This window comes from Boleophthalmus pectinirostris, unplaced genomic scaffold, assembly GCF_026225935.1.
Source record: "Boleophthalmus pectinirostris isolate CB_2022bp ecotype Guang Dong unplaced genomic scaffold, ASM2622593v1 HiC_scaffold_8, whole genome shotgun sequence".
Lineage (NCBI taxonomy): Eukaryota > Metazoa > Chordata > Actinopteri > Gobiiformes > Gobiidae > Boleophthalmus > Boleophthalmus pectinirostris.
The window spans coordinates 441,581-454,080 of record NW_026571515.1 but is presented as its reverse complement, the minus strand read 5'-3'; the positions used below and the strand labels follow the sequence as shown (position 1 = coordinate 454,080).

Here is a 12,500-nt window from a genome sequence, read left to right as displayed (position 1 = left end):
GTTTACAGAGAGTTACAGAGGGTACAGAGAGAGAGTTTACAGAGAGTTTACAGAGAGTTTACAGAGGGACAGAGTTTACAGAGAGGTTTACAGAGGTTTACAGAGAGTTTACAGAGAGTTTACAGAGGGTTTACAGAGTTTACAGGGTTTACAGAGGGTTTACAGAGGTTTACAGAGTTTACAGAGAGAGTTTACAGAGAGTTTACAGAGGTTTACAGAGAGTTTACAGAGGTTTACAGAGAGGTTCAGAGGGTACAGAGGGTTTACAGAGAGTTTACAGAGGGTTTACAGAGGGTACAGAGAGTTTACAGAGAGTTTACAGAGGGTTTTGTGGGTTTTTGTGGGTTAAAGTTGAAGTTCTGGGTCTGTCTTGTGACTCTCTGTTGCCTCCTTGTGTTTCAGTTTGTCCAGAGGTCACCATCAGGAACAAGATCGTCAAAGGTAAAAACACTTGTATGCGTGTGTTTGTGTGCGTGTGTGTGTGTCTGTGGTGTGTGTGTTTGTGTGTGTGTGTTTGTGTGCGTGTGTGTATGTGTGTGCGTGTGTGTGTGTGTGTGTCTGTGTGTGTTTGTGTGCATGTGTGTGTTTGTGTGTTTGTGTGCATGTGTGTGTGTCTGTGTGTGTGTTTGTGTGTCTGTGTGTGTGTGTGTGTGTGTGTGTGTGTGTGTGTGTGTCTGTGTGTGTGTGTGTGTGTGTGTCTGTGTGTGTGTGTGTGTGTGTGTGTGTGTGTCTGTGTGTGTGTGTGTGCTGTGTGTGTGTCTGTGTGTGTGTGTGTCTGTGTGTGTGTGTGTGTGTGTGTGTGTGTGTGTGTGTGTGTGTGTGTCTGTGTGTGTGTGTGTGTGTGTGTGTGTGTGTGTGTGTGTGTGTGTGTGTGTGTGTGTGGTGTGTGTCTGTGTGTGTGTGTGTGTGTGTGTGTGTGTGTGTGTGTGTGTCTGTGTGTGTGTGTGTGTGTGTGTGTGTGTGTGTGTGTGTGTGTGTGTGTGTGTGTGTGTGTGTCTGTGTGTGTGTCCTGTGTGTGTGTGTGTGTGTGTGTGTGTGTGTGTGTGTGTGTGTGTGTGTGTGTGTGTGTGTGTGTGTGTCTGTGTGTGTGTGTGTGTGTGTGTGTGTGTGTGTGTCTGTGTGTTGTGTGTGTGTGTGTGTGTCTGTGTGTGTGTGTGTGTTGTGTGTGTGTGTGTGTGATGTGTGTGTGTGTGTGTGGTGTGTGTGTGTGTCTGTGTGTGTGTGTGTGTGTGTGTGTGTGTGTGTGTGTTGTGTCTGTGTGTGGTGTGTGTGGGTCTGGATGTGTGTGTGTGTGTGTGTGTGTGTGTGTGTCTGTGTGTGTGTGTGTGTGTGTGTGTGTGTGTGTGTGTGTGTGTGTGTGTCTGTGTGTGTGTGTGTGTGTGTGTGTGTGTGTGTGTGTGTGTCTGTGTGTGTGTGTGTGTGTGTGTCTGTGTGTGTGTGTGTGTGTGTGTGTGTGTTGTGTGTGTGTGTGTGTGTGTGTGGGTGTGTGTGTGTGGTGTGTGTGTGTGTGTGTGTGTGTGTGTGTGTGTGTGTGTGTCTGTGTGTGTGTGTGTGTGTGTGTGTGTGTGTGTGTTGTGTGTGTCTGTGTGTTGTGTGTGTGTGTGTGTGTGTGTGTGTGTGTGTGTGTGTGTGTGTGTGTGTGTGTGTGTGTGTGTGTGTGTGTGTGTGTGTGTGTGTGTGTGTGTGTGTGTGTCTGTGTGTGTGTGTGTGTGTGTGTGTGTGTGTCTGTGTGTGTGTGTGTGTGTGTGTGTGTGTGTGTGTGTGTGTGTGTGTCTGTGTGTGTTGTGTGTGTGTGTGTGTGTGTGTGTGTTGTGTGTGTGTGTGTGTGTGTGTGTGTGTGTGTGTGTGTGTGTCTGTGTGTGTGTGTGTGTGTGTGTGTCTGTGTGTATAATATTGTGCGTTTGTTTCAGGTTTTGACATGATGCAGGCCTTCGGTTTGACTCCGGCGTCTCACTCGTCTGTGGACGGAGTTTCTGCTGAACCTTTTGTCTTCACCTCTCTGCCCTCGTACTCGCTCCGCCGCAACGCCCAGCTCACCCACAGCACCCGGTATGACACCCGCAGCACCCAGAGCACCCACACAGCACCCACACAGCACCCACACAGCACCCACAGCACCCACACAGCACCCACACAGCACCCACACAGCACCACACAGCACTCACACAACACCCACAGCACCCACAGCACCCACACAGCACCCACACAGCACCACACACAGCACCCACACAGCACCCACACAGCACCCCACAGCACCCACAGCACCCACAGCAATCACACAACACCCACAGCACCCACAGCACCACAGCACCACACAGCACCACAGCACCACACACCCACACAGCACACACACACAACACCCACAGCACACACACACAGCACACAGCACCCACAGCAGACCCACAGCACCCACAGCACCCACAGCACCACACAGCACCCACCACACCCACAGCACCACACACACAGCACACAGCACCACACAGCACCCACCCCAACACACACACCCACAGCACCCACACAGCACCACACAGCCACACAGCACACCACACAGCACCCCACCACACAGCACCCACAGCACCCACAGCACACACACACACAGCACCCACAGCACACACAGCACCCACAGCACCCACAGCACCCACACAGCACCCACACAGCACACACACCCACAGCACCCACAGCACCCAGCACACACCCACACAGCACCCACAGCACCCACAGCACCACACAGCACCCACAACACCCGACAGTATGACACCACACAGCACCCACAGCACCCACAGCACACCCACCCACAGCACCCACAGCACCCACAGCACAGACACCACAGCCCACACAGCACCCACAGCACCCACAGCACCCACACAACACCCACAGCACCACAGCACCCACATGACACCCACACACACACAGCACCCAGTATGACACCCACAGCACCCACAGTGGCAGGGTTGTGCGAGTCTGACCCTGCAGCTCTTTGAATGAAGTTAAAAACAAAAGGATCAGGTGAAGTGAGTGGGTTTTAAAAACACAGAGGAGCACCACCTGATGACATCACCAGGTGTAACAGAGTGTTGTGAGCTGTGCAGAGGGAGCAGGATCACTGAAACCTGTGATGTTTGTGAGGAGACACGATAACAGGGTTAAAGCCTCACTGTGGAACATTGTTATGTTCTCCCTCTCCTTCTAACACCCTGACTCCTCCCCCTCTCCCCTGACTCCTCCCCTCTCCCCTGACTCCTCCCCTCTCCCCCTGATCTCCCCTCTCCCCTGACTCCCCCCTCCCCCTCTCCCCCTGACTCCTCCCCTCTCCCCCTGACCCTCTCCCCTCCCCTCTCCCCTCTCCCCCTCTCTCCCTGACTCCTCCCCCTGACTCCCCCTCTCCCCCTGACTCCTCCCCTCTCCCTGACTCCTCCCCTCTCCCCTGACTCCTCCCCTCTCCCCCTGACTCCTCCCCTCCCCTGACTCCTCCCTGACTCCCCTCTCCCCTGACTCCTCCCCCTCTCCCCTGACTCCCCCTCTCCCCCTCTCCCTGACTCTCCCCTCTCCCCTGACTCCTCCCCCTCTCCCCTGACTCCTCCCTTCTCCCCCTGACTACTCCCCTCCCCTCTCTCCTCCCCCTCCCTGACTCCTCCCCTCTCCCCTGACTCCTCCCCTCTCCCCTGACTCCTCCCCTCTCCCCCTGACTCCTCCCCTCTCTCCCCTGACTCTCCCCCTCTCTCTCTGACTCCTCCCCCTCTCTCCCTCTGACTCCTCCCCTCACCTCTGACTCCTCCCCTTCCCTCTAACTCCTCCCCTCTCCCTCTGACTCCTCCCTCTCTTCAGTTTGCTCCACCCCCTGGGCCTGTCTCCTGACCACACCCTTAGCCTGACGCTCCGCCTCCTTCCGGACACGCCCCCCGAGCCCTTCGCCGTCTGGCAGATCACCGACATCGACCACGAGCCCAAGATGGGGCTCGTCCTGGACCGTGAGTCGCTTCATTTTACGATCGTCACGATAATCGAGACAAACGGGACTAAACTCAGCGGCGTCGGTTTGTGTTTCAGCGACGGTGAAACGTCTGATCTACTTCAGTCTGGATTATAGAGGAGAAGTTCAGGAGCTGAGCTTCGACCAGCCCCAAGTGCACAGGCTCTTCTACGACACCGACACGATCCACACCGACGCTCACACACGACACGACGCTCCACCGACGCTCACACGACCGACACCGACACGATCCACCGACACTCACACCGACACGATCCACCAACGCTCACACCGACACGACGCTCCACCAACGCTCACACCGACACGATCCACCGACGCTCACCGACACGACCACCGATCACACCGACACGCTCACACACGACACGACACTCCACCAACGCTCACACCGACACGATCCACCACCGACACACCGACACGACACATCCACCGACACTCACACCGACACGCTCACACGACACGCTCCACCAACGCTCACACCGACACACACCGACACGATCCACCAACGCTCACACCGACACGACGCTCCACCGACACATCCACGCTCACACCGACACGATCCACCGACGCTCACACCGACACGATCCACCAACGCTCACACCACCGACACGATCACACACACCGACCGATCCACACGCTCACACCGACACGATCCACCAACGCTCACACCGACACGACTCCACCAACGCTCACACACCGACACGCGATCCACAACCGACTCACACACGACACGATCCACCAACGCTCACCACGACACGATCCACGACACTCACACCGACACGATCTCACGACGCCACCGACACTCCACCAACGCTCACACGACACGACGCTCACCACCGACACGCTCCACCGACCACGCTACCGACACGACGCTCACACCACACGCTCACACCGACACACACCGACACGACATCCACCGCTCACACGCTCACACCGACACGATCCACCGACACGCTCACACCGACACGACGCTCACACCGACACGCTCACACCACCGACACGACCGCTCACACCACACGCTCACACCGACACGATCCACCGACCAACGCTCACACCGACACGATCCACCAACGCTCACACCGACACGACCGACACCCACCAACGCTCACACACGAACGCACGACTCACACCGACACGCTCACCACACGACCACGACACGCTCACACGACACGACACGTCCACCAACGCTCACACCGACCGATCCACCAACGCTCACACCGACACGATCCACACCAACGCTCACACCGACACGCTCCGACACATTCCACGTCACACCGACACCAACGCTCACGACGCTCACACCGACACGATCCACCGACGCTCACACCGACACGATCCACCGACGCTCACACCGACACGATCCACCGACGCTCCACACCGACACGACTCACACGCTCACACCGACACGCTCACACCGACACGATCCACCGACGCTCACACCGACACGATCCACCGACACTCACACGACACGCTCACACGACACGATCCACCAACGCTCACACCGACACACTCACACCGACACGCTCACATCGACACGATCCACCGACACGCTCACACCGACACACTCACACCGACACGCTCACACGACACGCTCACACCGACACGATCCACGCTCACACGAACACTCACACCGACACACGACTCACATCGACACGACACGACACGCTCACACCGACACGCTCACACCGACACACTCACCCCGCTCACACCGGACACGATCCACCAACGCTCACACCGACACGCTCACACCGACACGCTCACACCGACACGATCCACCAACGCTCACACCGACACGATCCACCAACGCTCACAGCTCACCCGACACGATCCACCAACGCTCACACCGACACGCTCACACCGACACGATCCACCAACGCTCACACCGACACGATCCACCAACCAACGCTCACACCGACACGATCCACCACAGGAGTTTAACTCTGGGACTTTAAATGTGGGTCCATGAGCAACACTCTGAAAGAGTGAAATATTTTTATTTTATTTACACGTTTTAAATCCTGAAGCGTTCATGAGTTTCCTGCAGGAGGCGCTGACATCATGAATTTTTTACTGGAACAAAAATCCTGAAACAAACACAAAAAAACGAGACGAGACGTTCAGAGCTTCTTTTGTTTTGGACAAAATGTCTCACCTGTCTGTGCTGAACATGCACCTGTCTCTCTCTCACCTGTCTGCCCCTGTCTGCTCCTGTCTGTTGCAGGTGCACCTGTCAGTGAGTCAGGTGTCAGTGTCTCTGTCTGTGGACTGTGAGCGCGTCGGGGAGCGGGCGGCTCGTCCGGCAGGTGCTCTGCCCACAGACGGGTTTGAGATGTTGGGAAAACTGACCCGGACCAGAGGCCCGAGGAGCGGCTCTGCCCCGGTAACACTGCACCTGCCTGCACCTGCCTGCACCTGTCTGCACCTATCTGACACCTGTCTGACACCTCTCTACACCTGCCTGCACCTGCCTGCACCTGCCTGCACCTGTCTGCACCTGCCTGCACCTGTCTGTACCTGTCTGCACCTGTCTACACCTGTCTGACACCTGTCTACACCTGTCTGTATCTGCCTGCACCTGCCTGCACCTGCCTGCACCTCTCTACACCTGCCTGCACCTGCCTGCACCTGTCTGCACCTGTCTGCACCTGTCTGTACCTGTCTGCACCTGTCTGACACCTGTCTACACCTGTCTGTATCTGCCTGCACCTGCCTGCACCTGTCTACACCTGTCTGCACCTGTCTGTACCTGTCTGACACCTGCCTGACACCTGCCTGACACCTGTCTACACCTGTCTGTACCTGCCTGCACCTGCGTGCACCTGCCTGCACCTGTCTACACCTGTCTGCACCTGCCTGCACCTGTCTGCACCTGTCACAGTAGTAAACTGGAGATTAAAAGTTTGTTTTGATGTTTTTTTTAGACAGATTTTTACAGATTTTTCTTTAAATTAAATTCTGTGAAAATGAAAATGACTCAGAGTCGAGTTGAGGCTCGAAAATGAAACTCAAACATTAAAACAAACGTGAGTCTCACACATTGAAAACTTCCACACACCTGAGGCTCTACAAAAAAAACACTGCAGCAGAATCGTGTGTGTGTCATGTGTGTGTCGTGTGTGTGTGTGTGTGTGTGTGTGTCGCGTGTGTGTGTGTGTGTGTGTGTCGTGTGTGTGTCGCGTGTGTGTGTGTCGTGTGTGTGTGTGTGTGTGTGTGTGTGTGTGTGTGTGTGTGTGTGTGTGCGTGTGTGTGTCGCGTGTGTGTGTGTGTGTGTGTGTGTCGTGTGTGTGTGTGTGTGTGTGTGTGTGTGTGTGTCGTGTGTGTGTCGTGTGTGTGTGTGTGTCGTGTGTGTGTCGTGTGTGTGTGTCGTGTGTGTGTGTGTGTGTGTGTGTGTCGTGTGTGTGTGTCGTGTGTGTGTGTGTGTGTGTCGTTGTGTGTGTGTGTGTGTGTGTCGTGTTGTGTGTGTGTGTGTGTTTATGTGTTGTGTGTGTCGTGTGTGTGTGTCGTGTTATGCGTTTGTGTGTGTTGTGTGTGTGTCGTGTGGTGTGTGTCTGTGTGTGTGTGTGTGTGTCGTGTGTGTCGTGTGTGTGTGTCGTGTGTGTGTGTGTGTCGTGTGTGTGTGTCGTGTGTGTGTGTGTCGTGTGTGTGTCGTGTGTGTGTGTCGTGTGTGTGTCGTGTGTGAGTCGTGTGTGTGTCGTGTGTGTGTGTGTGTGTGTGTGTTGTGTGTGTGTGTGTCGTGTGTTGTGTGTGTGTGTGTGTGTGTGTGTGTCGTGTGTGTGTGTGTGTGTGTGTCGTGTCGTGTGTGTCGTGTGTGTCGTGTGTGTGTGTGTGTGTGTGTGTCGTGTGTGTTGTCGTGTGTGAGTGTGTGTGTGTGTGTGTGTGTGTGTGTGTGTGTGTGTCGTGTGTGTGTGTGTGCGTGTGTGTGTGTGTGTGTGTGTGTGTGTGTGTGTGTGTCGTGTGTGTGTGTCGTGTGTGTGTGTGTGTGTGTGTCGTGTGTGTCGTGTGTGTGTCGTGTGTGTGTGTGTGTGTCGTGTGTGTGTGTGTGTGTGTGTGTGTGTCGTGTTGTGTGTGTGTGTGTGTCGTGTGTGTGTGTGTGTCATGTGTGTGTCGTGTGTGTGTTGTGTGTGTGTCGTGTGTATGTGTGACAGCGCCCTCCTCTGGTGGACTGAGTTGTTCACACACAGACTCTGAGCCCGTCTCTGTACCTGCACTCTTTTCTCTCCGTCTGTTTCTCTCCGTCTGTTTCTCTCCGTCTGTTTCACTCTTTCTTTCTCTTTCTCTTGTGTCTCTTGTTCAGTTTCAGCTGCAGAGTTTTGAGATCATCTGTAACACCACCTGGTCCTCAGAAGACACCTGCTGTGACCTGCCCGCTCAGGTCAGACCCTCCGACAGGACCACACACCTGTCACTCACACACACACCTGTCACACATGCACCTGTCACTCACACACCTGTCACACATGCACATGTCACTCACACACCTGTCACACATGCACATGTCACTCACACACACACCTGTCACACACACCTGTCACACACACACCTGTCACTCACACACACACACCTGTCACACACACACCTGTCACACATGCACATGTCACTCACACACACACCTGTCACACACACCTGTCACACACACACCTGTCACTCACACACACACACCTGTCACACACACCTGTCACACATGCACATGTCACTCACACACACACCTGTCACACACACACCTGTCACACACACCTGTCACACACCTGTCACACACACACCTGTCACACACACACCTGTCACACACACACACCTGTCACACACACACCTGTTACTCACACACACACCTGTTACTCACACACACACCTGTCACCCACACACCTGTCACTCACACACCTGTCACACATACCTGTCACACACACCTGTCACTCACACACCTGTCACTCACACACGCACCTGTCACTCACACACCTGTCACTCACACACCTGTCACACATCTGTCTTATTGTGTTACCTGTCTGTCTGTATGTGTGTGTGTGTCCGTGTGTGTGTCCGTGTGTGTGTATTACCTGTGTGTGTGTGTTTTACAGAGAGATGAGGAGAGTTGTCCTGCCCTGCCGTTCTCCTGCACCTGCTCCTCCGACACACCTGGAGCCCCCGGACCCCCCGGAGCAAATGTAACACACAAACACACACACACACAAACGCACAAACACAAACACACACACACACACAAACGCACAAACACACACACACACACAAACGCACAAACACACACACACACACAAATGCACAAACACCAACGCACAAACACAAACACACACACACACTCACACGACTTGTGAGTTGTTAGGACCACAGACTGGACACACCTGGACAGATCTGACTCACTAACTGCAGATTTTAGACACGACTCTCTGTGTCTCTGTGTCTCTGTGTGTCTCTGTGTCTCTGTGTCTCTGTGTGTCTCGATGTGACTCGATGTGACTCGGTGTCTCTGTGTGACTCGGTGTCTCTGTGTCTCTGTGTGTCTCGGTGTGACTCGGTGTCTCTGTGTGACTCGATGTGACTCGATGTGTCTCTGTGTGACTCGATGTCTCTGTGTGTTCAGGGTCGCCCAGGTCCTCGAGGGGAGAAGGGGGAGAAGGGAGAGCCTGGTGTGAAGGTGAGTGAGCTGAGTGCTGGCAGAGTGGTTAGCCCCTCACAGTCACAGGGTTCTGGTTCTCAGGGTTTAAATTCTGTGTCATAAAACTGGACGGTGCCTCGAGTCCGAGTCTGTGTGTTTGAGTTCAGACGCCCAAGACGTGTTTCGGCGCCGTGAACCAACGGGAGAAAAACACCTGAGTCTCGTCCAGAGCGTCGCTGTCGTCTGAGCGTCGTGTTTCCCGGTCGAGAGACTTTAGTGTTTTTATTACATAAACTCATCAGCAGCGGCGGTTGTGGCGGTTGTGGCGGTTGTGGCGGTTGTGGCGGTTCTGGCGGTTGTGGCGGTTGTCACGGCGGCGGCGGCGGTGGCGGCGGCGATTGTGGCGTGTTTATGTTTATCTCCTCTCGTGACTCGGTGTAGACTTTCTTGTTCTGGTGTTTGTGTTTCTCGGGTTTTTCTCTTTCTTCTTCTTCTTCGGGGTCAGAACGTCGCTGCGTCTCTGGATACTCGTCTCTGATTGGTCGACAAGCGTCCGACAACAAAATCAGCTTTTTCAGTTTGTGACGCTGGAAGCTGACGCCCTGGACGTGTTGACACCTGAACGCTCAAGAAACACAGGACGTCCTAAACACCCGTCACACAGACTCTGTGTGTGAACACAACTGAAGAAAACATGAAGGACTTTTGGGTTCTAGAGAAACACGTGGAACAAACAAACACACAAACAAACAAACACACACACATAGACACACACACACTATGCAGATGAACAGATCTGTATTTCCCATTTAACTTAAATCCTCCAGGTCATGACCTGGTGTGATCCAGGGTCATGACCTTTGACCTTTGTGTGTTTCTGTGTGTGTGTGTGTGTTTTGTTCTGATTGTGTGTTTCTGTGTGTGTGTGTTTTGTTCTGATTGTGTGTTTCTGTGTGTGTGTGTTGTGTTGCAGGGGGAGGCGGGGCCTGTCGGGGGCCCGGGGCTGGAGGGGGCTCTGGGGCCCGTGGGGAGTCGGGGGCCTCAGGGTTTGACGGTTCAGGGAAAAACTGTGAGTGAAAAAAAAATCATGTTTTTTTTTATTGTGGACGTGATTGTTCTGAAAACACACGTGTGTTGTGTGTGTGTGTGTGTGTGTGTGTGTGTGTGTGTGTGTTGTGTGTGTGTGTGTTGTGTATGTGTGTGTGTTTGTGTGTGTGTGTGTGTGTGTGTTGTGTGTCGTGTGTGTGTGTGTGTGTGTGTGTGTGTGTGTGTGTGTGTGTGTATGTGTGTGTATGTGTGTGTGTGTGTGTGTGTGTGTGTGTGTGTGTGTGTGTGTGTGTTGTGTGTTGTGTGTGTGTGTTGTGTGTCGTGTATGTGTGTGTGTTGTGTGTTGTGTGTGTGTGTGTGTGTGTGTGTGTGTATGTGTGTGTATGTGTGTGTATGTGTGTGTGTGTGTGTGTTGTGTGTGTGTATGTGTGTGTGTGTTGTGTGTTGTATGTGGTGTGTGTGTGTGTGTGTGTGTGTGTGTGTGTTGTGTGTGTGTGTGTGTGTGTGTGTGTGTGTGTGTGTGTGTGTGTGTGTGTATGTGTGTGTATGTGTGTGTGTGTGTGTATGTGTGTGTATGTGTGTGTATGTGTGTGTGTGTGTGTGTGTGTGTGTGTGTGTGTCGTGTATGTGTATGTGTGTGTGTGTATGTGTGTGTATGTGTGTGTGTATGTGTGTGTATGGGTGTGTGTGTGTGTGTGTATTCATCATATTTTAATTGTATTTTAATGACTAAGTTTTGTGTTAAGTGTTTTATGTTTTGTGTTCAGGGGCCCCCGGGGGCGCGGGGGCAGAAAGGGGCCCCGGGGCCGATGGGAGAACAGGTTTGTCTTTAGTCTGTGTCAGTTTAAATTAAACCTGCTCCAGTGTTTTTATTCTAGACTGAGGCACTGCTGTGTTTACAGGGACCCCAGGGGCCCCCGGGACCCAAGGGAGAAGAGGGAGTCCCAGGGCCCAAGGTCAGTCTGACACCTGCACACACAACCACACACGGCCCCGTGCACACACAGCCCCGCCCACACACACACACACACACGGCCCCGCACACACAGCCCCGCACACATGATCACATGGCCCCGCTCACACACACACACACACACCACAGCCCCGCACACACACAGCCCCGCACACATGATCACATGGCCCCGCTCACACACACACACACACACAGCCCCGCACACAGCTCTGCACACACATGGCCCCGCTCACACACAGCCCTGCACACACACAGCCCCGCTCACACACAGCCCCGCTCACACACACACACACACACAGCCCCGCTCACACTAGATGACATCAGTGTTGTGTTTCCTGTTACTTTGATTAAACGTCTGTGTGAAAGTGTCAGTGTGACTCAGGAGGGTCAGAGTCTGTGTGTGTCTAACCTGTGTGTGTGTGTCTGACCTGTGTGTGTGTGTGTGTCTGACCTGTGTGTGTCTGACCTGTGTGTGTCTGACCTGTGTGTGTGTGTCTGACCTGTGTGTGTCTGACCTGTGTGTGTGTGACCTGTGTGTGTCTGACCTGTGTGTGTGACCTGTGTGACCTGTGTGTGTGTGACCTGTGTGTGTGTGTGACCTGTGTGTGTGTGTGTGTGTGTCTGACCTGTGTGTGTGTGACCTGTGTGTGTCTGACCTGTGTGTGTCTGACCTGTGTGTGTGTGTGTGTGTCTGACTGTGTGTGTGTGTCTGACCTGTGTGTGTGTGTGTCTGACCTGTGTGTGTGTCTGACCTGTGTGTGTGTGACCGACCTGTGTGTGTGTGTGTGTGACCTGTGTGTGTGTGACCTGTGTGTGTGTGTGTGTGTGTGACCTGTGTGTGTGTGTGTGTCTGACCTGTGTGTGTGTGTGACCTGTGTGTGTGTGTG

General features: G+C 54.0%; 1 protein-coding gene across 1 annotated transcript in view; it reads left to right on the top strand.

Moving 5' to 3' along the window:
- Positions 1-12,500, top strand: part of LOC110168838 (collagen alpha-1(XX) chain) — a 79,127-nt gene that overhangs the window by 56,674 nt on the left and 9,953 nt on the right. Inside the window, exons 21-31 of the mRNA XM_055165541.1 lie at positions 403-441; positions 1,911-2,049; positions 3,826-3,968; positions 4,048-4,161; positions 6,208-6,368; positions 8,283-8,360; positions 9,058-9,144; positions 9,579-9,632; positions 10,567-10,662; positions 11,408-11,461; positions 11,543-11,596. Coding sequence (XP_055021516.1) covers positions 403-441; positions 1,911-2,049; positions 3,826-3,968; positions 4,048-4,161; positions 6,208-6,368; positions 8,283-8,360; positions 9,058-9,144; positions 9,579-9,632; positions 10,567-10,662; positions 11,408-11,461; positions 11,543-11,596 — 1,019 coding nt within the window. The remainder of the gene's footprint in view (positions 1-402; positions 442-1,910; positions 2,050-3,825; positions 3,969-4,047; positions 4,162-6,207; positions 6,369-8,282; positions 8,361-9,057; positions 9,145-9,578; positions 9,633-10,566; positions 10,663-11,407; positions 11,462-11,542; positions 11,597-12,500) is intronic.